Genomic DNA, 24742 nt, shown 5'->3' on the forward strand with positions numbered 1-24742 from the left:
TTCCATATAGTAAAATAAATAAAGAATAATTTCCGTTGCAAGCAACTAAAACCTTCCTTTGGCATCTATCCCGACCCCCTGGCATCTATTCACATTCAGGGGATTGCTTGCGACTTTCTCGAGGTGTCCTTTCGTCACATTTACGGTGGAGTCAATTTTGTTACTGATGCTTTAATCGGGACTGGTCATTTGTCTTTTGACCAATCCACTTGGTGTCATTGAATCACCATTGAGGCTCGTTCTATTCAATTTTGGGATTTCTGTAACCTTTCTTGCCTAAGAGGCTTCTCTATGTAATTTGATGCAAGGTGCAGCGTGGTGGAAAATATGTATGAATAGATAGTACAGATAGGTAAGATCCACTATCTTTAAGTGCAAAGAGAGATCTGAAATCTCAAATTTGCTTTTAGTACTAGTCTACTATGTAGACAACTAAAAGAACAAAGCAACAAACTCTTAAACAAGAGCATGACACTTAAAAAAACGAGTTTATGATCAAATTCCAATATGATAATTCAAACAACTTCTTACCTTTTTTTGCATTACAAATACATGTATGTATAGGCTTACAACTTAAATTGAGAAATATGAAAAGACAAGGAAGTTAAGGCTTACAATATAACTCCTAAAAAACTAGCTAAAATTTTCAAAAACGTTATTAAGCTAGAAATCTCATCAACCACACATTAAAGCAGAATACATGCATTATATCTCTAAGAATGCATGTTTTTTATTTTAACACTTAAATCCTAGCTGACACCAATTTCATAATAATGCCTCTGTAATTTTTCTTTTCTATAAAAATTCTAAAATCTTCCTTTCTTGATTGATTACTTTCAACGTATTTAAGTATAAGCTCATTAATCATATTCTTAGGTCAAATCAAGTCTCCACAATTTTAGTCACAGTTTACAAACTATTTTGTTTTTAGTTCTTAACTTTTATAAAAAAATTCACACGTTCTTGCTTTTCGCAAGGTTTGGTTGCGCCCTACGTCTGTTGGGGTCCTCATACGATTCGATCTAGCCGGATTTAGCTGGATCAATCGTAGATATCCTCTTCATAACCCTTGATTCGATGTCGCTTATTGGATTTTCTTGTACATGTACAATTGTATAAACTGTGTAGATAACTTCATGATCTTCCAACCGAGTTTTGAAGAAAAGTAGTGAAAACCAAAGGTTCTAAAAAATGCTAAGAGCTAGTCAGGGGTGGGTTGGGGTCTAGCGCTTAGGAGGCTAGGCAGGGTCCAGTGCCTAGGCGGTTAGATGGGAGTTTAGGCGGACTAGACGAATTTAAGTAACTTTATTGTATATCATATAAATAAGTGTCTGCTTGTACTTAAAAAAATACAGAATTGTGTTGGAATATATAAATTGCCAAATAAAATGACATATAGAATATAAAGTATTAATTAGAACATATTGATAACATGGGGAATAAGCATATAATGAGTGTTTATCCAATTATTCAACAAGTCTCTTCATTTTATTGAAAAAAATTAAATGCATAATGAAAGTGATTAATTTTATGTCTAAGTGAGATTCCCAGTGCCTAGGAGGGTTTAGGCAGGTCTAGGCGAGTCTAGGTGGTTTAGACGGATACCTAAGCAGGTCTAGGTGCCATTTCTTAATTTTCTAAAACCTAGGGATTGATCGGGGTGATAGCCAACTGCCTAGCGCCAGGGGCCTAGGCGGTGCTGAATAGGGATTTTAGAAAAGTGGTGAAAACAGAAACTAAAAACGAAATGGTTATCAAAAGTTCCCACTAAGACTAGGGTTAATAAACATCAAATAATTGATAAAATCAATAATAAGGGTCTTTTTTATCTCACACTTCAGCAAGATGCACGCATACATTGTTTTACATTCCATTCTGATACATAATACTAATTCAATGACATATCAATTAGATATAGAATGAACAAAATTTTCTTATTTTAGGTCTAAACTTTTGTCTAAACGAGTCAAATTTGCAGAGTCTATAATGGAAGAGTTGGATTGACATACCAAAGCGGCATATGGAAGTATAATCATAAGACTGATCAAGAAAAGGATCAAATGTCAAAACGAAGTAAAAAGAAAGTGTTGCGCAAAGTTCATAAATTACAAAGTTACAAGCATGCATATTATATAGTGTGTACAAAAGCAGAAACTCTGTCCAGATAACTTCCTGAACAGATTTATTCTTCTGTACATTTTCAATGTACCTCACAGTCATATGGACCTCTTGTCAAGCCAAGAATCTCTCTAACAAGTTCCCAAAGAAGAAGCTTGTCTTAGCCCATCCCTTAGTCTCAGGTGCCTCAGCAGAATTTGTTGGGACTTTCTTCACATTGAACATCATTGTATGCCCGATTTCTTTACGAAGTGCTTCTATTGTTTTTATGTCCACGGGATTCTCTGAAGAATCTCTAACATAAAAGATATTCATTGCTTGCTCCCCAATTGTTGTGACGCCGGCCCTTGTAACTGACAATCCATTCTCCCTCAGAATTCTTGTTACTTCAGATAGCAAGCCTACTCTATCCTTTGCACACAGCTCTAGCCTTAGACCCTGAATTTCATGGCAATTTAATCGTCTAAACGGATCAAGAGCTCACGTCCTCGTTGTTTCCAACATAAAGTAAAGTTTACAAATACTGGTTCATATGAATTGGATGCAGTGGATTATGAAGATATGTTAATGCTTTCAATTTTAAATCAGAAAATGATCTCTTCTGTTGCAATCACTTGCCCGGTTTAATGGATGAATTTATAAATTATGTAACAGCTTTTCCATGCACTATACTTTTTCTTTGAGAATTTCATCAGGGATTCATTCAAATAAAAAGAAATTTCATTCGGATATTGCGTGTTTAATTGGAGGAAACAATTTAGTTCAGAGGAATTTATGTGCTTGATCTCCTGTATAATATTGCAGGAATACATATACAAGTTAAATGCATATCTACCTTTTATGCCGTGTGGCTGCAAGTCCAGGATTAGCTAAAAAAAATATGTTCTTAAGTTCAAATGTGCATTAACTCGAAGCAAAAGCATTAAACGAGTGTTAAATTCTGGATAGACTTTTCACTAACCTCGCTTACTCTTCTCCGAATTGCAGCGTCAATACATTTGATGACCCTTTCCTTCTCTCCTTCAGTATCGAGGGTGCAACCATCCATGTGACGAATAAAATACTCCTGCAGTTAACTATATGCATCAGTTAAGGTACTTTAATCATTATTCTCAAGCAGTTTCAATATATGGTGAAGTCAACAAGATGATGCATTCCGTTTATTAGCTCTTGGAAGACAAAATCAGTACTCTTCAAACCGCAAAAAAAAAAAAAAAAAATAATAATAATAATAATTAGAGACTTAGCATAAGAATTCAGTCAAGAAATTAATGATTATGGAATTTTGAAGCCCTTGGAATGTATACAACAATAAAAATAACGTCCTCTTATCTCACTAAGTAAGGCCGGCTACATGAATTCTAGAATGTCACTGCACTCGGTTTTGCACTAAGTCTTTCATTAGACATAAGTATTCCATGTCTTTTTTTACGGTCTCTTTCCAAATCTTCCTAGGTCTTCTTTTACCCCTTTTGCCTTGATTCTCATAATGTATAAAATAATATTTTCTTTTCATACGCCATAGAATGAATTTCAGGAAAACAGAAAAGCAACCACCTAAAATTGATCTGTTGTAGAAACTTAGTTTCAAGAACTTGAAAATCGGTAAACAGATGAGCATGAGATTGAATGTACCTGTGATGCGTATGGGCCATCAGATGAAATGGTGGCATGGAAAACAACGTACTGCATATCTGTGAGTGTGCATACGATGTCAAACATGAGCTTTGCACGGTCTTTGCACCGCACACTAACCACCGAGTACCCCTTTTCTTCACAACGCTCAATGGTGATCTTTGGTTGGAAGCAGGGAGGAAAGTGATCAACTTCATTTGCCAGTCCACCACCCTCATAATCCCTATCAGCAAACAACATCTGGTGGAGCCGCCTATCAACATGCGTGAATCCCATAGAGAAGCTAGTGTGACCAACTTTCTCATCATCCTCACACCCGCGTAGGATGTTCTTGAGCTGCTCCTCCATAGTAGATAATCTGGTTTTATCCTCCACAGGTTGGCATGCAGTATTATCATTGACATACACAACGCAAGCTATTCGTCTATTGTGTGTCCATACTTCGGCAGCAATTACATTAAAGTGAAGGTTGGCAAGGACAGCAGAGATCTCAGATAAGAGACCTGGTCGGTCTTTGCCAATAAGCTCAATGGCTGTATGATCCCCGACAGAGTGCACTCCAACCCGTTTTCCTGGCCAAGCATTCAGCACGTCTGTGATATGGCCCTTTGGTCCCAAAGCCTATGCAGGCCACAAATCATAGACAACATCGCTCTTAATATCATTACGTGAAAGAAATGCTTTATAAAAACCAAAAGAAAAAAGCGGAAACCCCTTATGCAAGGTGCTATTCGGACAATTCAGGAGCCTGCATTTTCTAGTAAAGCAAAATCTTGATGCAGATGATGATCGCATAAACACATGAAAGCATGTGGCATTAAAAAAGCACCAAGGAGCTTACCTTCTCTATGTAGTCAATGGTTTTGCTGTCTGTAACTTTTTTTCCTTGCTGATCCGTGACGTGAAATACTGTTTATTAAGGAACACAAATGTCAAATTCATTAGTATACACGCGCGTGCACATAATGAGTTGTTGCGGACTCCCGGTGGATAATCGTGTTGGAATATTTATCCTATTACCGTATATAGTGCTTATGGACCTATGGTCTCCAAGTCACTTGTGAATTGCTTGGAAATCCAGTTGGGGTTTGAAATATTAACTTAGCATATCTTGTGCCCATTAAGTTTTAGTGAATTTGAGTAATATGGGCAAAAGGGGTTTCCTATTATATTATGGATTTAATTAATAAAGTATAGATGCATAAGGATTCCTAATGGGCTTATGATGCGCATACGCGGTTAGGGTTATGTATTCTATACAAATAAGGGTCCTTATTGGTGTTACGTTACACCTAATAATCACCTAATACTCTCTACTCGGTATTGTAACCTAATGTGTAGAAACGAATAGACAAACTCTTGTTAGCACGTGTGGAGGGATTCAACAACAAACAACAAGAACAAGATGTCTTTGGAACTCAGCGATTCAGGTTAATATTCTAGCGTGTTTTAATTATATGAACACTTCAGGTTAACAAATCAAATGTTTATGCGTTAACGAGTTTAAATCAAGAACTGTCGATTCAACAAGGTCGACCTCGTACTTGTTAAAAGAGTTTAAATCAAGAACTGTCGATTCAACAAGGCAAATTTTTTTCCGCTGAGGACCAACAAATAAGTAAATATTTACCAGTTCAAAAGAGGATTTGGAGCCAAGACGAATAAGTATCACAGAAAAATCAGGCAGAAAATATGCATACCATCCATGAACCATCCACCATCTGAGGAGATATAGGCCTTGGTGATTATGAGGTCAAGGTCTGTCAAGATTTGCACGACTTCAAGCAGAATTCCCGGTTTGTTGACACTATCAACCTACACATGCATTTCATACCCCCCACACCAATTTCAACATGATGGCTGGATTAATATATGTTTACTGAGTGTAATTTAAAAAGGAAGCAAATTAAATCCCGTCTTTGGTTGGTTTTCCTGGAGTTTGGAAGACATGTATTCCATTCAGAGTTAAATTAACTTATGAATTTCATACATGACTGCGAGAATCTGGTGTCAGCAGAAAGCGTAATTCTAACTATTAAAAGGAAAAATCACCTTGACTAGAGTACAGTCACTGCAGCTAGAGTTGTCTACGGAGACCCTGCAAACAAATCGTACAGCGACATAAAATAACTAGAAGACAATATATATGGAACTGTTATTATTATTCCAAAATATTCACGCACATTCTAAAAAATAACAATCTCGCTGAATGAAACGGTGAAACCTGAATAGAATTTTGATTAATAGTTCATACACACACAGAGAGAATACCTTGGGGGATTGATTCTTGTGCTCAGGTTCTCATATTCAGGATCAAAGTATGGCGAACAAACTCTAGCCATTTAAGTCACCACTTCTTCAATCAACCTCAAATTCTTTCCTGTGACATAGAATAGCTCAGACTACCTTGTTAACGAATTATAACTTGGTTAATAAACAATTTTATATTTGTACATTCTATTGAACTCAACGCTGACACTAATGCACGCACCAAAAAACGTAAAGGGTAATTGTCCTCCGGCACCGCAAAAATTACATCTTAATAAGGACATAAATTTTTTTAAATATACACGGAGTGACAAAGGTTAATAAAAGAGATGAGATTAGCACAACACGATATGGGATTATGATACAACTATCTTGACCTACGTCAAAGCATACAATGAACCGAATTTTTCTAGAGAAGGAAACAGTTCATCTGTTGATTTTGACCTTGCCATTTAAGGAAGGCTTTACTGCTATACCATAACGGCCTAGATTTCTCTCCTTTTTTGTATAAAAATTTGTATTTTCAGGAAGCTGTGCATGTTAACAAATTAGACATAATTTTGTATGAAAACAAACATTGTCCCTTCATAAATTTCATCCACTAAGACTACAGGCAAACAAGCATGACTGTGCATATTAAAAGTGCAGTGGTGTCAACATTTCTTCTGATGCTAACAAGTACATGTTACGCCGATATCATCAATCCCAAAACTCATGTCACAATCATTAACTATTTGCGTAAAGGTCGCGACCTTACTGTTCACTGTAAGTCCGCGGATGATGATGTTGGTGTTCACGTGATACCCCCTAATGGGTCCTTCGAGTTCCATTTTCGACCAAACTTTTGGAATTCAACGCAATATTATTGCAAATTTGACTGGGAAGGCGGATCTTACTGGTTTGACATATACATACAACTTAGAGACAAGCCTAACTGCATGAAGAATTGTAATTGGCTCATCATACCAAATGGTGAATGCGGGCAAATTGAAGGAAGGCCTGATTTGGTGGACAGGTGCTATCCCTGGAATTCATAATTATTTTGATTAATGTATTATTCTATTAATAATTGCTTGCTTTGTTGAATAAGAGTTTCTCTGTTGGGAGATTAGTGAAGTAAACCTAACTTCAAATATTATGTCTCTTTGTTTCTTACAAAACAAGATAAATGAGATCTTTGGTTATGAGCCTTATTATTTTTCTTTTTTTTTTTTCTTTTCACAATCGTATTCCAATTTAGGTTTGATCATATTTTGAAGCTAACATAAATTTAAGGAGTCAATTAACACTCTAATACAAAGTCATCATCCACTCAATACATGTAAAAATATTAGGGAATAAGCACTCGAATGAGTGCAAAAGGAAAATTTTGGAATTGGAGTGTTAACAACCATGATTTATTGGAGGTTTTAATGAAAATAGCTTAAAATAACAAAAATTTAATGAAAAACACTTGGTGAATTTTTATTATAGAGACAACAAAAAAAGCGGTGGTATTTTCATAAATAAGTTGACGTTTAGTGACAGTATCGAATAAGTTGAAGTTTGAAAAAAGAGACAGTGACAATTTTCGCAAATAAGCTGAATTTTGGTGACACCGACAATTGTTTTTAAGGAAAACTAATGAAAAATGTTTGAAAACTTTGAGTTTTAACGATAAGGGCAAAATAAAGAGTAAAGTGAATAGTACCAAAATTGACTTTTTATTGTAAAAATATGGTTTTTCGTTAAAGTTTCTTTGTTTTTAATTGTTAAAAAACACATCTATTATTATAAAAATTAAAAAATTAAAAAAAAAAAACTAATTTTACTTACCTAAGCTACCCTCATACCCCACATTATCCCCATGTATAGTGGGGATTGGCTTAAATGATTTAAAAAAATAAGTAAACTTTCGTTTGACTTCTTAAACTCTAATCCTAGTTGAAATCGAACTTTCGTTTGACTTCTTAAACTCTAATCCTAGTTGAAATCGACTCCCTGAACTATATTTTTGTCAAATTAATCCCCTGAATTATTTGAAATTAGCCAATTAACCCCTCACTATCAAATATTAGCACACCTCTACTCTATATTTTACGACAAAGCAGATGAAATTTTATTGAATCTAACGGTGAGGGGTTAATTGGTTAATTTCAAAAAGTTAAAGGAGTTAATTTACCAAAAACATAATTCAGGGGGTCAATTTCAATTGGGATAATAGTTAGTCAAACGACAGTGTACTCTTTTAAAAATTTAGTAGCTTTGACCGAAGCAACGTAGATTTTTATGAGAGATGCCAAAGTTGTTTATATTTTCAGCAAGCATCTACCGAATTGGTGATTCAGCACGTCAATAACAAAACTATGCATCCTTTTCAATAGATATCTATTGAAAATATTGTTTAGGAGGTCAAACGATAGTGTACTCTTTTAAAAGTTTAATAGCTTTAACCAAAGCAACGTAAATTTTTATTGGAGATGCCAAAGTTCATATTTTCGGCAAGCATCTACCGAATTGGTGATTCAGCATGTCAATAACAAAACTATGCACCCTTTTCAATAGGTTCTACTGAAAATATATAAAGTTTCACCAAACTCCTACGTAAGTGGTGCATATTTTCAATAGGATCCAACTTAAAAGTACATAAAATGTACAAGTTTTTAACATGTGTTTATCGAAATATCTTCACCTTTTCAGTCGAGACCTAACGAAGAACTATATCGGGATTTAGGATTTTAGAAACAGTAAGACAACATTCAAATTGAATGCAAAATGAAAAAAAAATATATGAAGTCATACCTCATGTAAAGTTTTTAGACTTTCAATTTGATATTTCATTCATAAAAATAAACTTTTTTCATTAATATTCAGATTATAAAAGTTTATTTAAAAACCTACCTAAATAGTCAATTCATATTAAGGCATATATGTCATTTTAAGTAGGATGTATTCAACAAAATGTGAGTTGTCAATAAAACAACCCATAATTTATTTAAAGTTTGAGTGATTGGACACATGACAAGTGGTGAATTATCTTAGTAGTTAAAGACTTCCTCTTTAACCTGCTATGTTCTGAGTTCAGACCCTTTTCTTCTTCCACACAATATAATTGCAAATTTGATTGGGAAGACGGATCTCAATGGTTTGACATTTACTTACAACTAAGAGACAAACCTAATTGTGTCAAGAAATATGAGTGGCTCATAATACCGAACGGTGCATGCCGGCTAATTGAAGGAAGGCCATATTTGGTGGACAAGTGCTATCCTTGGAATGAGAGTTCAAATCTTTTACACTCAAAATCGTATGTGGCTTATTTGTGACTTATCAAATTTGTTAACATTTGATCATTTATTTAAATCTTACTTACCAGTATTAACTCTTCAACTTATCTCCTTAATAAAAAAAAATTTAAAAAATTAAATCAAAATGACATGTGTCACTCAACTAAATAAGCCACATATAGTCTATAAGGAGTTTTGGTTACGAAAATTTGAACTCATGGAATGATGCCTCTTCATAATAACTTTGATTAGTGTATCTTTATTCTATCAATAAAGTTTGCTTTGTTGTATAAGAGTTTCTCTTGGGAGATTAGTGAAGCAAGCCTAGCTTTCTTTGTTTCTCATTAGAAAAAAAATTTAGTGATATCGTCTTTTTTATATACAATGATATTCTACATTTAAGAGAAGGAGAATTGGGTTAGATCACATAATGTGCAGGTTACTTACTAAGTATTATACTCAACACAAATAAAATAGATTATCGTCATCTATTTGTATCGAACATGAGACTCCTCAAGTACAAGTGAAGAGAAATACCACGTTAAATAGTATTAGTTGCAAAAATTAATGATGAGTGTTACTATTTTTCTTACGTGAATCACCTTCTAATTACTTATATATTTTATATTCTTTCTCTTCTTTTATGGAATGAGAGATTCAAACTCGATGTTAGATACCGTAGAAGTGGCAACAACACCTCGTATTAAGAGTAAATTTTAGTGTATCTGGAGTATTGCTATGGGGTTTTACAATTTTACTGAAATTATAATATATTTTTTTGTTGGAACAAACGAAATTATCTACACTAGGGGAGGTGAGCTTAGCCTTATAATGGGCTAACAATAATGTGGTTCAAATTATCTTTTGGCGAGAATCAAACTTAATATCTCTCACTTACAAGTGAAAATGAAGATCACCATATCGTAGTACTTAGTGACCTCATATTATGTTATATTGTTTTGTGTATCTGACCTGACCTAATAAGTCACGAAGGAGTTTCTTTTTGTCAAGATTGGGGTTTTGGGTTGTTTTACTTTTGTTGGCCCATTTCGACGAATCGTCATTTGTTTGATTTTTATTCTTTTAGTACAATTGATATTCTATACTAATTCATACTTGAGAAACAAAGATTAGAGGGGTTGAACTCAAGACGAAAAGGTTGAAGAGTTTGGCCCTGGTTGCAATCAAAGCTTGCAAATTTCATTTCATTTTTAATTTACTGGGTGGACGGGAAAGCAACAAAATTATTTACCCAAAAAAAAAAAAAAAGCTAACTTAATAAATAGCATTGAATATATTAAGGAGAGTACCTTAGGTGAAAAAGAGATCTATGGGATGTTGGTAGCTAACAATAAAATCAGCCCAAGGTGTAGGTGTTCTCAAATGGTTGATAAGTACTCTCACTGCCTCACATGGTGGTTCCAAATTCTGCAAACAAAATGACAATGGATCAGTTCTGCAGCCTCAGAACTACCACTTGCAACACATAACAAAGCAAGAAATGTATTGCATTAATAATGTTCAAATAAATCTGAATTATGAGATATTATTTCATGAGATTGTCATACCATCGCGTGACGTAATCTTTACTACTTAATAATAGAATACTCTTTATTAATAAATAAATAAAAACTAATAAAAATACTATTATACCCTTTCATGCATAATTGAAAGAAAATATCATAAAATAAATATCATGGGTATTAAGTAATTTTGCACAAAAAATACTCTGTTTTTTTTTTCTTTTCTCACCCACATGTTATCAAAACATGTCTCTAATTTAAAAAATCTAAACTACATATTAAGAAAACACTGTTTGTCAATCAAAAACTAATAAAATTGCTACTATACCCTTTTAATACAAAACTGGAAGAAGATATTAAAAAAGAAAATAATGTGGGCCTTAAAGTAAATTTGTATAAACAGATTTTTACTGTTTTTTTTTTTTTTTTTTGGTATAAACTTCACAGCTATATCAGTTTATCCATACCCTCTCAACTCATTCTCTTTCTCTCTCTTTCCTAATAGCCAACCCCTAATTTTTTGGGATGCCTGCCACCCTGTTAAAAACAAATAACTCCGCTCATAAAAATGTTAAAATACAAATATTTCTCAACACACAAGAGTACGTGACCTTTGCTAGTAAAAATAAAAATCACCCTCCCCACGCCCATGTTTTCGGTCCCTCACTCCCTCCCTCTTTAACATTTCTCTCCAACTTCTCTTTTAATGCTTTCCAACAACAAAATAAATCTTTCATATTTATACACATAGTGTGTGAACTTCATCTCATATTTAATAAGAATTATCTATCAAGGTGCAACATTTGTATATTAATATTACATCGTATGGTTAAAGAGACATAAATAAACAAGGTGTACGCATAAGAAGAAAACAATTGTGAGAAAACCATTTCTCTGTCAAATTACCCATTTCAGGTTTTGAGTAATTTTTAAAATAAGTATTCGAAATTATCTCTCATGTTGAACCATAACATATTGAAATTTGTCACCAATCTAATTGAATGTTTGATTCTTCGTTAAATTGATGACATAGTGAGCGAGATACCCATACTTGGGCTTTCGTCTAAGCCATATTTGCACTACATAGAAAAAAAAAAATTTAACATTTTGATGGAGAATTAGACGTCAAACAAACGACAAGTGTAAACTGTTACAATTTTCTCATGATGCAATGAGACAAAATTAGAACTTGTGACTCATTTTGAAAACTAGATCAACCGTGACAAATCATCACGCGATGGCCTCACCATAATAATGGGATATAAAATTCTCATGCATCCATGAGAGTCGAATTTAAGATCCCTCTCATTTACAATTACAGAAAAATATAAATAAACCGAAAATGAATGTTTCGTCTCTAAAGTGAAAAAAAGGGATAAAAGCCCTCAAACAAGTGGTACTGCCCAAAACGTTTTGTGGTGACATAAAGACTTGATTCCAAACTTTATCCACCATCATCCGAATCCCCACCGTCCAAGAGTAACAACCCCGCGCGCCACCCCCACAGCACCACCAAACCCCACCCCCCCCCCCCTCCCCCCCCCCCCCCAACCCCCCCAAACATCATCATGAACACATGTCAATGCATCAAGACCGTCCATTCCAAACTTTTAATTGAAAAACCAATAAATTATTTTTGAAAGAAATAAATTAGAATAAGGAGAGAGAATGGTACTGAGTAAAAAAGAAAAAAAAATAGTTTTGACAAACTACACTTGTTCTTATTCCTTTCAACAAGCTGTGAGGCTGTAAGAGTGTAAGTTCTCTGCACCATAACTTATCAATCCAAACTCTAAACTTAAAACTGCAAATCCTTTTATTTTAAAATAAAAAATCGTACCAGAAATGTACATTTGTATTCGCCCTTCCAACTTCACAGAAACAGCCTCCAGATTTTGAGCCAAAACCTGCAAATTGAAATAAAACAACACAAATCTACGTAAATTTTGATTCAACATCTCTAATTTCTATTAAACTCCTTTAATTGGATTATATTCGAAAACTAAAGAAAGGAAAAAAACAGAAACGGAGTACTCATGCATTAGAATTTACATTTGTCCTTGACTTCTCAAGAATTCAATTCAAGAAGAAGAAAAAAGGGTATCTGAAGAAGTTAAAGCGCTGTTAGAATTACCTTTGATTTGAGAAGTTTCATCAAATTCCAGAATTGGAGGCAGGGAGTAATCAAAAGGCTTATCAGAAAAACATGATGAAAGTCGAGAGAGAGAGAGATTATTAGGAGTTGAGAGTAGAATATATGAGCGAGAAATTGAGATGTGTTTGTTTGGATGCAGTCTTTTGTTGTAAAGTTGCAGTGTCTGTATGTTATGGTGGTGTCTCTATGCTTTTCTACGTTGGATTACCACTCTCTCTCTCTCTCTCTCTTCAAAAATAATAAAAAAGAAAGGAACACTTGGGCATGGCGTGGCGAATAGTGGGGCAAATCCTTTTAAATCCTTAAAATATGAACGAATCAATTCAATTTCGTCCAAAAAATGATGCGACACCAAACAGCTCTTGCCTCTACTTCTACCAATTTTTGTAACACTTTGCAAGTGGTTTTGGGAGTGTGCGAAGCTCATCGAAAGTGCTTTTATATATTCCGTGCTAAAAAATTAACAGTTAGATTTCGATATAAGTATCTAATGCTCGTACAATTAAGCGGTACGTACTGTTTTAGGTAGATTCATAATGGGCCTAAAATGATTTTAGTAGTGACATTTTAAAGAATGAGCAATACGGTAGGACTTCTAACTTTCAAACTTCGGCGGGCAATTTTGGGGCGGGACACTATTTAATGCTAGGTCGGACTGGACAATTTCCGGCCTAAGCATGAATATTTCATGTTTGCAAAATTGGACAGCATACACCCTTCATTTATCGTCTGTTTTTCCAGTCTCCGTAGGTATTAAAATAGTGTTGATGTAAGCTCCTAATAACGACCATTGATGGATGGTTTACACAGAAGTGGAAGTGGACCAATTCCTAAATAGAGAAATGGAAAGATAAAACAAGTCGCAAAGCTAATTAACTAACGATAAAATTAATTAGTCTTTATATGTGGTAATTATTTGTGTATGACTTTTGTTCATTATGCAAAGGGAAATGAATAATGATTTATTGTGAGGCTTATCTCAAATATCTCACCTTTTAGTGTTGTTGTATATCATATAAGGACGTGTGATGTTGTACAAAATTTATGAATACTATATCAGTGAGTTTTGTTGGCTATATGTATACATGATATCTTATGGGGTACCCATTTTTCATGGTAAGCCAAGGAGAATTCACTTTCAAGCCTTGGTAGATAAGGCTAAAGCTTGTCTATCAAATTGGAAAGGTAAACTTCTTTTAATGCCAAGACAACTTCAATTGGTGCAGTAAGTTTATGAAAGCTTCTTTTTTTTTTTCATGGTTTCTAGTTTATCAATTGTCAGCGTGCCTTTTAAAGCATCTTACTGCTTGTGCGTGGAATTTTCTCAAGAGACCTGGCTTCTCGAAAGTTGGTAACTATTATTGACTAAAGTATGGTATATGGACCCAAGCAGGAAGGTTGGCTTGGTCTACGTGATTTAGCTTCTTTGGACTTGATGGCTTTACTTAGTTTCGGCTAGGATGATTTACAATCCTTTTTTTTGTGGGGCTCTTTTGCTTATCAATATTGTCCTCTTGTGCCTTAAAAAAAAAGATATCTACTTACGATCTTCTGTGTAGCATGGATTGAAGCATGCTTTACCTATTCTGAATAATAATAGTTATTAGATTATCAGTGATAGGAGGTCAGTTTCCTTTTGGTTCGACAAATGGTTGGATGACCCAATTATTAACTCTTCATTGTCTCCAGTCATTTCACCTATGATTCTTCCTTGGTTTTCTGATGCTATTGAATCTCAAAGTTGGTGATTGCCAGATTTGTTCCCATCTATGGTGCAACATATTTTACGTCTTCCTTTGCCTTTAAATGTAAAGGATGACAAATTGATTTGGAAACCTTTGCCTACTAAGATTTTTTCTTTTTTCTTTTGGATATTATCTTATTCGAAGGAAATATAATGATTGTGCTTAGGCTAAGGTTATTTGGCGACATTTTATTCTGCCTCAACTATCTATTTTGGTTTGACGGATTTTTCATGATAAACTTCCTACTAAGGGTACTATAAATCGACGTGGTATTTCTTTGGCATCCATTTGTTGCTTATGTCATAATTTTGGGGAATCTACTGCTCATTTTTCTTCAGATGTTGGATATCTAGGCAGCTTTAGAGGTGGTTAGCATGTCATTTGGTATTTCTTTGCCTCTTTTAGACTCTTTGGTTGCGTTCTAGGATGTCTATGTATGTAAGCTTTTTTCCCAATAGATACATAAATCTTTGAATTTTTTGGGGTTTTTCTACTTTTTTCGGCTATTTGGAAAAACTCGAAATAAGTTTATTTTGAGGGTCGACCAATCTACTTTCATTGTCTTTACATGTCTATCAATTATGGGATCATCCATATTGGAAAGTTTATTCCTAGTTACTCTCAGGGTTTGGGCACTCGTATCATTTCTTCTATGAGGATCCAACTTATCCCTCGCAAGGCGCCTACTGTTCTTCCTGTGATTTGGTCTTCTCCTTGGTTTCCCTGGATTAAATTTAATATAGATGATTTGCCTAAAGGAAATCTGGGTCTTGCTGCATGTGGAGGAGTTTTTCAGGGATTGCCATGATCAGTTTCTTGGTGGTTTCTGCCAATGGATTGGTCATCACAATTCTTTTTTTGCAGAATTATCAGCAATTATTATTAGTGTCGAGTTTGCATATCAGCGAGGTTGACATTACCTTTGGTTGGAAAGTGACTCTTCAAGTTTTATTTCTACTCTCCAATCGACTGATTTTGATCCTCCTTGGCCTCTTCGTACACGATGGTCTATTTGTTTGGACCGCATTCAGAAGACGACATTTCTATGCCTCTCACATATATCGTGTAGGAAATGTTGTTGCAGATAATTCTGCTAACATGAGCTTGTCTTCTCTAACTTTGGTGTGACATGACTCCCTTGCGAGTAACTCGTGCTGCTTTCGTTTCGGACAATGTGGGCTTGCTTGACTTCTGCTTCTCAAACTAATGTGCAACTTGCCATACAAATTTATCTCCCTTCCTTTTTTTTTTTTCTTTCTAACCTTGTAGTGTTGTTTGACTTGTTTTGCAGGTTTAGACCTTTAGGTTTTGCTTTAGAGAGGTTAGGTTTCATGTCTTTTTCCCTTCCCTCGCTCCAACTTCCTTGTATCTTTTTTGTTTTCATTTCTAGAAGGGTAATGTTAATGTCTCCCCTTCTTTTGCATGTTTTTTTTTTCTCCATTTCTTTGTATAATGAGGGGTAAGTTTATATTCCTCCTGGATAGGTATAACTTTTTTTTTTCTTTTTTTTTTTTTTTTTTTTTTTTGTTATCTATAAAAAAATTCTCATACCGTCGAGATTTTCCCAAAAAAAAAATGACACATTAAGTGTTTGTTGTTTGTACAAAACAAACATTTGTTTGGTAGCCGAAAATTGCCATTGTACATTTGGTCAATCAATCTAATTTCTTTAGTATGGAAACTCTTTTATAATATTAAACTTTGATTTGTTTTATCAAATTTGTTTCCTATCGAACTCACAATGCCGAGAAGAAAACCAAAACTTAACAACACAAACTTGATTCAAAGCAAATTTATTCAAATATGAAAATTCCATGCATGCCACTTAGTACTACGGTCTAGTGATATTCCTCAGCACTTGTAAGTGAGAGGTCTTAGGTTGGATTATCGTCAATGACGAATTTGAACCACATTATTGGTAGCCCATTGTGAGGCTAAGTCCACCCCATCTCCTTAGTGTAGATAATAACGATTGTTAAAAATAAAAAATAAAAAATCCATGCAACTCAATTGGTGGTCAGTCGAAGCACTCAAAGGACTGTGACACTGTCAAGAAACTTCAATTTTTCTTCCAAAGAAATTCTTCCCTTCATTTAGCCTCCCCTCCCCTTCCCCCCTAAAGAGAAGAGCGGGAGAGGTCCTCTAGATACAACGACCATAGTCACAACCATAGAAACGTAGCGGAGTTTGGATACGAGAAATCATACACGAAGTGTTAGAGATTTCAATAATAAATATATAAATTATTGCTTACTGCAAATGCGATATCTGGCCTGATACAATGCATGACATACATTAAACTTCCGATTACATTAGCATACTCAAGCTGTGCAATATACCTACCAGAATTATTAAGCAAAGTTTGAAAAGTCACATTGCTTTAATCTGATGAAGAGCAACTGTTGGGCAAATACCCAACTTCTTCCATACGAATATATCAATATATTATTAAAATATTCAACAATTCTTCCCTATTTTAAGAATATATAAAAAAATGATATTGCAACAATTCTCTCTTTTATAATTATCACAAGCATACCGATATAATCATGCATACAATAAATGTGTCTTTCGAATTAAACCTTTAATTGGTGTAAGTAATTCGAAGTTATAATGAATGCGATGATGACCTAAGTTTAAACCAACTATTCTTATGTTAAAACTAGAATCACTACACACATGACTATGTCTTATTTCCTTAAAGAAATTTCTGAACTAATTAAGCATTGTTGTGGCCTTGTGCTTCATCCTGGTTTCATAAACATTTACAAGAGAAAACCCAACTCTTGGCAGAAGCGGCACCACTTCTTATGTTCATATAGGTGAGGTTCCTTCCCATGTCATTGCTATTATAGACATAACTACAAATAACCTCATTAAGAGATAAAACTAATCCTCCTAAACATAGCAGTCTTGCACTGATCATCCTGGAATGAGTTATATATTAATTTTCAGTACTTTCACAACCACTTAACAATAACTTGTTATTACCCATTAAACTTTTAAACTAGTGATGTTCTAGACAAAGTCGGGTTACCATTATTGGTGGCTAATTTTCAGTAAAGGGTTTTAGTCCCATTCCACTAGATGTACTAACTACCAAAGCTCTTGAAAGTGCTTTCATTAACGGATCCGCCAAGTTATTACTTGATTTAACATAAATAATATTAATAACTCCATCAGTTATTAATTGCTTGACATATTCATGTCTCAAGCTAATATGTCTAGACTTTCCATTGTATACCTTATTGTATGCTCTAGACAAAGTCGTCTCACTATCACAATATCAAGAAATGGATGGCATTGGTTGTAGCCACAACTCTATTTCCAATAACAAATTTCTAATCCATTCCGCTTCTTTACATGCTGCCTCTAATGCTATAAATTCAGATTCCACAGTTGAATGTGTTATACATGTTTGCTTCTTCAAAGCCCAAGAAATTGCTCTTCCGGCAATTGTAAAAATCCACCGAGATGTAGACTTAGTATCATTAGCACTTGTTATCCAACTTGCATATGAATATCCTTCAAGTATTGCTAGAAACTCATAGTAAGTTAAACTCAGGTTAATAGTTCTTTTAAGATAACCAAAAATTCTATTTATTGCTTTCCAATGAGCAGTACCTGGATTACTAGTGTCTTTTGGATCAACACTTTTAAGAAGAGTTGTATATCTTCAACTAAAATGAAAGGACTCGATGAACGGGTGTCTTAATACCTATAAATACCTATTGTGGCATAATGTTTTACACACAATTTCATAAATGTATTTCTACCTTCCTTACTCTCTTTTCTCTCCATCACATTCATACAATTTCTTTCTAGTTATTTCTAAGGGAATACAATTCGGTTTTGCTAAACGAATATTCCATACTTTGTTGTACCTTGGAAGTGATTTGCCAAGAACCCTTTAGCAAACTCATTCGAGTGGTGGCAAATAACACTTTAAAGAAACGATTCAAGTCGTACCTCAAAGTCATCTTTCGGCTTATTCTCCATAATTCTGCATTTACTCTAACACGAAGTAGAGTTTATAATCACAAACAGTAGGGCAATAGAATGACAAGATCATGACAACAATACAAGAGCAAGGCACAGTCACATCAAGACAACAACATGGCAAAGCAAGCATGGCAATGCACACACACAAAGCCCCCAAAAAAATTATAGGGTAATTACATAATACCTCCTCAGGTTTGAGGTCTATTACAACCCCACGCAACATCTTTAAAACATTTCACTTTCATACCTCACCTACTATTTTATTTCAATATAGTACCTCCGTTACATTTTTCATCCATTGATTCGTTAAAAGCTAAAGTGGCTGCCACATTTGTGCCATGTGGCAAAAAAAAATTTAATTTTTCTTTTTTAAAAAAACATGAATCTTCTCAAAAAAAAAAAAAAAAATGAAAAACGCAGAACCCACCCCCACCTTCCCCGCAACCTCTCCCCACCCCTCTTCTCCCTCCAGAGCCGAGCTTCCCAACCACCTCCCTCATCTCCAACCCCTTCTTTCTTCTCACCCTCGTCTCCTTCACATGCGTCAGAACCCCCGCTGGTATGGCCTCATTTTGGCTCTTCTCCAACACCGAGCACAGCGACAATAGCTCTCCTGCCGCGTACTCTGTCACCCAATCCTAGATCTTCATAAACACAGAACTCACGCTAATTTCTGCCACATCCTACCTCCAATGCCAACTCTGACGCCATCCACGTCCCAGCTATCCCAGCTATTCCAACTCATGCTCTGCAAATCTAATGACTCTTTTCCATTATCCAAACTAAACCACCCTTTAAACCCATCAATGCTCAAGTTCAACCCGACCCATGAACCCCTATTACGACGAGGCTCCAATCTACTCCCAGACCTCTCAGTGCCTTGAGCAATGTGGAGCACTCGAGCCCGATGACCGAGCTTCCTTAGTTGCTTCGTACGAGAAGATTAGGGTTTTTACGAGTTTGAATCGCATATAGAAGATTGAATTGCAGAGAATCGGGGTGTGGTTTCGAGGGTTTCAAGGGTGTGGATGTGGTTTTGGTGGTGAAGGCAAAGGGGACAGATGGAGGGTGAAGGAATTAGGGTGCAGATGTGGTTTTGGTGGTGAAGGGAGGGGTGACGGATGAAGGGGGAAGATGAGGTTTTGCTGATGGATGGAAGGAACACATAGAAGGGTGGGAGCCAATGGAGGTGAGGTGGCCAACAGCTCTGTGGGATCTGAGGAGAGGGCGCCATTTTTATAGGTGTGAATTCTTCTGGGCATCAGCTGTGGAGAGAGAAGGGAGGGTGGGTGGGTGTAGGAGAGGGAGGTGAGTCAGGGGGGGGGGATAGGTTTTGGGGATTTTTTTTTTAATTTTTATAATAATTTTTCTTTAATTAATTATTTTTAAATGTATATAAAAAAAAATTTGCCATGTGGCACAAATGTGGTAGCCATGTCAACTCTTAATGGATCAATGGACGGAAAATGTAGCGGAGGTACTATATTGAAATAAAATAGTAGGTGATGTATGAAAGTGAAATGTTTTAAAGATGTTGTATAAGGTTGTAATAGACCTCAAACCTAAGGGGGTATTACGTAATTTACCCAAAATTATATGACAAGGGCAAAGGCACATCGAATCTTAGAAAAACAAAATTTTATAGCTAGAGAAAGGCAAAGGAAAAGCAAGGAAGTGCCAAGTAAGGCAAAGGCAAATGCAAAACAAAACCCTATAAATTTCGGATTTAGAGTACGGACAAAACAAAGGTACAAGTAGGCAGGGCCAAAACAGGTTTCATGCACCTAGATTCAGGAAGAAACTTAGCTTCGTACACCAACCGAGAGGCAAGCATAGCGGGTTCAATGGTGGTCATGGCTCCGATTCTTTATTTTTTAACAAAATATTCGAGAATTTTCTCAATAAAGACACTCACACATACATTTATTCTTCTTGATAAAGAGTTATTTATAAGAGATCAAGATACAAACATTAACTCAAAAAGATATTAGAAAAAATCTTAATTAGACAAGTAAACCTAAATGCATATTACTTCTTCCTAAAGGTAGGAAATAAAACACAATCTCAAATGCTTTTCTATTTTCTCATTCTCCAACAATATGTAGGAACTAGGGATAAAAGGAGGAGAAAAAAGGGGAGAAATGGAGTAGAATATGTCAAACAAAAACTTGAAAATTGAACGTCCCTTCCCATTCTTCTTTAAATATTCTCTCTTTTCACTAAAACTATGAATCAAAATTGAAAATGAAAAAGCTACCGAATTGTAGTAAACATGTGTTAGTTATCAATTTGGTTTCAATTAGCTCACTCATTTTTAATTACATTCAAATGGAAGTTAATGTGCACCATGAGAATTAGAATCGGATACTTGACATAACAAATTACAACTTATATTGAATGGTTCCTCCTAATTGCATTGAGACTTTTTTGTGATAAAAGTCGACACATGTGAAGCTGTACAAGTGATTTAATTAATAATGGATCATTGTCCTGACCTTGAAATCTTGACAAATGCTTCGTAAGAGCACGAAGGGTTATAGAAATTTGGTGAAGAATACACTTCATCAGAGCACAAGGGGATCATAAAATTTTGGTTAAGAATACAAGATCATTCTTTTGACAGTTAAAAGTTGAGCTTTATATCCTTAATAATTTATGCAGATACTGAATGTTTGCAAGTTGATGTGCACCATCAGAAATAGAATCGGATACTATATGCTATAGCTAGTATTTCATCGAAACTGAAACCTCAACAACTACTAGAAAATTTGACTTTACCGACAAAAGTAGTTTGTCGATAAAAGTCAAAATCTGTCAGCAAAGTGTCTTTCCCGAGAAAAAAATTTGTCGGCAATTTTGTCGCGCAAATTTTGGTATTTTGTCAGCTAAGATTCAACTTTTCCCGTCAAAATCTTATTTGTCGGCATTTCCATCTTTTCCGACAAATATTTTCGTCGGTATAGGCCTTTTTAGCCGACGAATAATACTTTTTAGCCTACAAAATGTTTTTGTCTCCATGGATATTTCGTCAGCACAACCATCTCTTTGCCAACAAATTGGTTTTGTCAAGAAGACATTTAATTTATAAAAAAAATGCTTTGATGATCAGCTCTTACATATGCATATCCAAATATAATAGACAATTGTTAAGAAATAATATTTTACTGATTGATAAATGTTGAATGTACATCCAGAGTGCTATACAAAAGCATCGTTAGTGAAATCATAAAACAATTGAAGGATGTTACACATGAACCAAATAAAAAATATCAAAAGTCGTGGACTGAAACTGTTCATACAAAAGCTCCCATTGTCCTGGTCTCTCGTCCATCTCTGCAGCAGGATTGGCTTATGGCTCCTCAGACGACGCAAACTCTCATGTAACTCAAACTTGAACTCCCTGCATCGACTAGCCATGAATCTGTTGAGGTAGTCATAGTTTTCGTAAACAGTTAGATTGAAATAATGATTAGAAGCTCTCAAATGTGCTAAATATCATTCCACTAGATTGAAATAATGATAGAGATCGTAAAAAATATACTGGAAGCTTCTCAGAGTCTAACTCCTAAAATTAGAGTCTTTATTTCCACACAACACAAGAAAATGAGCATTCCCAGCTTTAGGTCAAATTACCTTCAAAAGTTCAATAACCCCACATATGCAAACTCAAACATTTAAAAAGATTATATTACGAGTGCAATTATATATTTCTCGTTTAATATTAGCAATATCAGAAATGTGAGCATTTGGTGGCTTACCGAAGAGCATCAATTGCGACCTTAAACCTTGGACGATACAGCACCATAGTAGAAAATGGGGCAGAGCTGCAATAAGACCATAGTAGTACAATAAAAGATGAAAACTTAACGTCATATTAGTATCAAGCATATAGTGAGTTTGATTAAGCATCGGACATTTACCATACATAGATTCTTAGAGGGCAGGACAAAGGTTCATCCAACCCTGTAATGAACATTTCAAACCACCTGCCAATTGAGAGGTTTTCTTTAGTCCCTTAATAAGATGCAAATAAAAATGAATGAAAGGAGGTACAATAAGTTACACAATAATTAAGATTAAGAGATGACCGATGCCATACAACAACTGTTTTCAGCATAAGAACTCCATGTACAAGTCTCGCATTTTCTGTGTTGACATTGAATCCAAGTCCAATTGCACTTCAGGACAAGATCCTAAAATGCAACATACAATAAATTTAAACCACTGCACTGTTCAGAACCAAATGATACTAGCATAGTACTATCTACATGGTTACCTGCTGAATGTGAAGCAAGGTGCCAAAAAGACTTGCTTCTTGGACAACATTGGAAGGTTTCTTTGCTCTAACTCACTTCAGAAAGCACACATCACCAAATGAAAAGTACCGTTAACATCACTGTCAACAAACACGAGCAAATAAAAAATATGAAGCCATTTTCTAACCTTGTTTGACAACCTATTCAATTCCCTTCAACTAGTACTTTTGAAAAATTACAAGAACCAAGCATTGACCCTGCTCCATAAAAATCTTTCAAACATACCCAAATTAAACCATTACAAGAACCAAACATTGACCCTGCAAATAAAAATCTCGTTGCTTCTAAGACAATTTAAACCCAAGTTAATATCCAAACACAAAGAAATCATTCAAGGCACCTCCATATCACCCAAAATGGCATCTAGTTAATTAAAAATGATATTAAATAAAAAGAAAATAACTAAACCGCTATACCTTTGGCACATTGCGGGTTTGATTGGGAATTGAACAGATGGGCCGAAGGAGAGAGAGCCGGAGCAGATCGAGGCTGAAGGAGGGGGGCTGTGCGAGAAACAATTCGGTATTTGTGGAGATTTGGCGTTTTCGTGTTTGAATTGAGAGGGCGATGATTGCAAGGCCGTTTTAACCAGATGATCGGGATGAGAAACCAATCTAGAGCCTAGAGGGTGATGACTGCAAGGTAATTTCAGAGTTGGAGTAGGAGGTGGCATCGACGACGTTGTACAATAGGAGCGCAGATTCGAGTCCATGAACGGAAGACGACAGAGCTAGAGAGACGAGGCGGCAACAGATATGTGAGAAACGAGAGAGGAGCCCGATGCTAATTTTTTAATTAATTAGGTTTAGGAATTTGAAGACTACCAATTTTAATTCTAACCGGCAATTGTTCAAAAATAAAATTTAATTTAACGGCAAAATATTTTTTTTGTTGCCCGCTTAATTAAAGAAAACGCGCAACTTAAAAAAAAAAAATCATTTTCAAGAAGGCGGGAAAACTCCCACCATATTCTAACCCAACAAAAATCAAGTTTGTCGGCTAACAATATCTTTGCCGACAAAATATTTGTTGGCCATAACCTTAAGTCGTCGGTAAAAGTCTTTGCCAAAACCTTAAACTTGGCGCGCCTATGTAGCCGACAAACCAAAAAAATTGTCGGGTAAAAACTTTTTTGCCTACAAAATAAGTTTTGTTGGCTCAAAATTTGTCGGCAAAATTAGATTTTCTAGTAGTTAACGTTAGTAATTTCATAAGTTCTTAAAGTATGCGTTTGTCTTTCCAAATCATTCATCCCTATATATATATATATATATATTTATAACGTATTTGCTTCGATAATGCATGTTCGTTCATTATCGCTATTGTACTCTCAATTCATTAATAAATAGATATGAATTCCAATTGGGAGTTATTTAGCTGCTCATGACCCCAATAGTTTGATAATTTTAACGTGTGTGTATATATATAAATATATATATATTTATATATGTTCTCTATACACAGCTGCAGCAAACTAAAAGAAAGAGAAAAAAAAAATACTGAATTACAATCTGCGCTTTTTTTTTTTGTGTAACTCCATATATTGTTATTTGTATATTTCTACTTTCCTTTGACTTTCTTCTTCCATCACTTGTGTGCATGGTGTGCAACAAGTATTTGATAAAATGTCTCACTTGATAGGTCTCGACAAAAACTGATAGAACGCAACATAAATTTACGAGTTTTTGGGCAAAATTATGCGTTCATATAAATT

The 24742-nt window shown here is 35.0% G+C and overlaps 1 protein-coding gene across 1 annotated transcript; it reads right to left on the reverse strand.

The window, feature by feature from the left end:
* Positions 1-1849: 1849 nt before the first annotated feature.
* Positions 1850-13178, reverse strand: LOC137726614 (ACT domain-containing protein ACR3-like). The gene is made up of 10 exons (XM_068465551.1): positions 12945-13178; positions 12651-12717; positions 10598-10715; positions 6025-6133; positions 5806-5851; positions 5454-5568; positions 4595-4662; positions 3754-4374; positions 3080-3184; positions 1850-2556 (listed from the first exon to the last, which is right to left on the reverse strand). Exons 4-10 carry the CDS (start codon positions 6093-6095, stop codon positions 2233-2235), a joined length of 1350 nt encoding a protein of 449 aa, XP_068321652.1. The 5' UTR covers positions 6096-6133; positions 10598-10715; positions 12651-12717; positions 12945-13178; the 3' UTR covers positions 1850-2232.
* Between the last annotated feature and the right edge of the window lie 11564 nt (positions 13179-24742).

Source organism: Pyrus communis, chromosome 2, assembly GCF_963583255.1.
Source record: "Pyrus communis chromosome 2, drPyrComm1.1, whole genome shotgun sequence".
NCBI classification, from domain to species: domain Eukaryota; kingdom Viridiplantae; phylum Streptophyta; class Magnoliopsida; order Rosales; family Rosaceae; genus Pyrus; species Pyrus communis.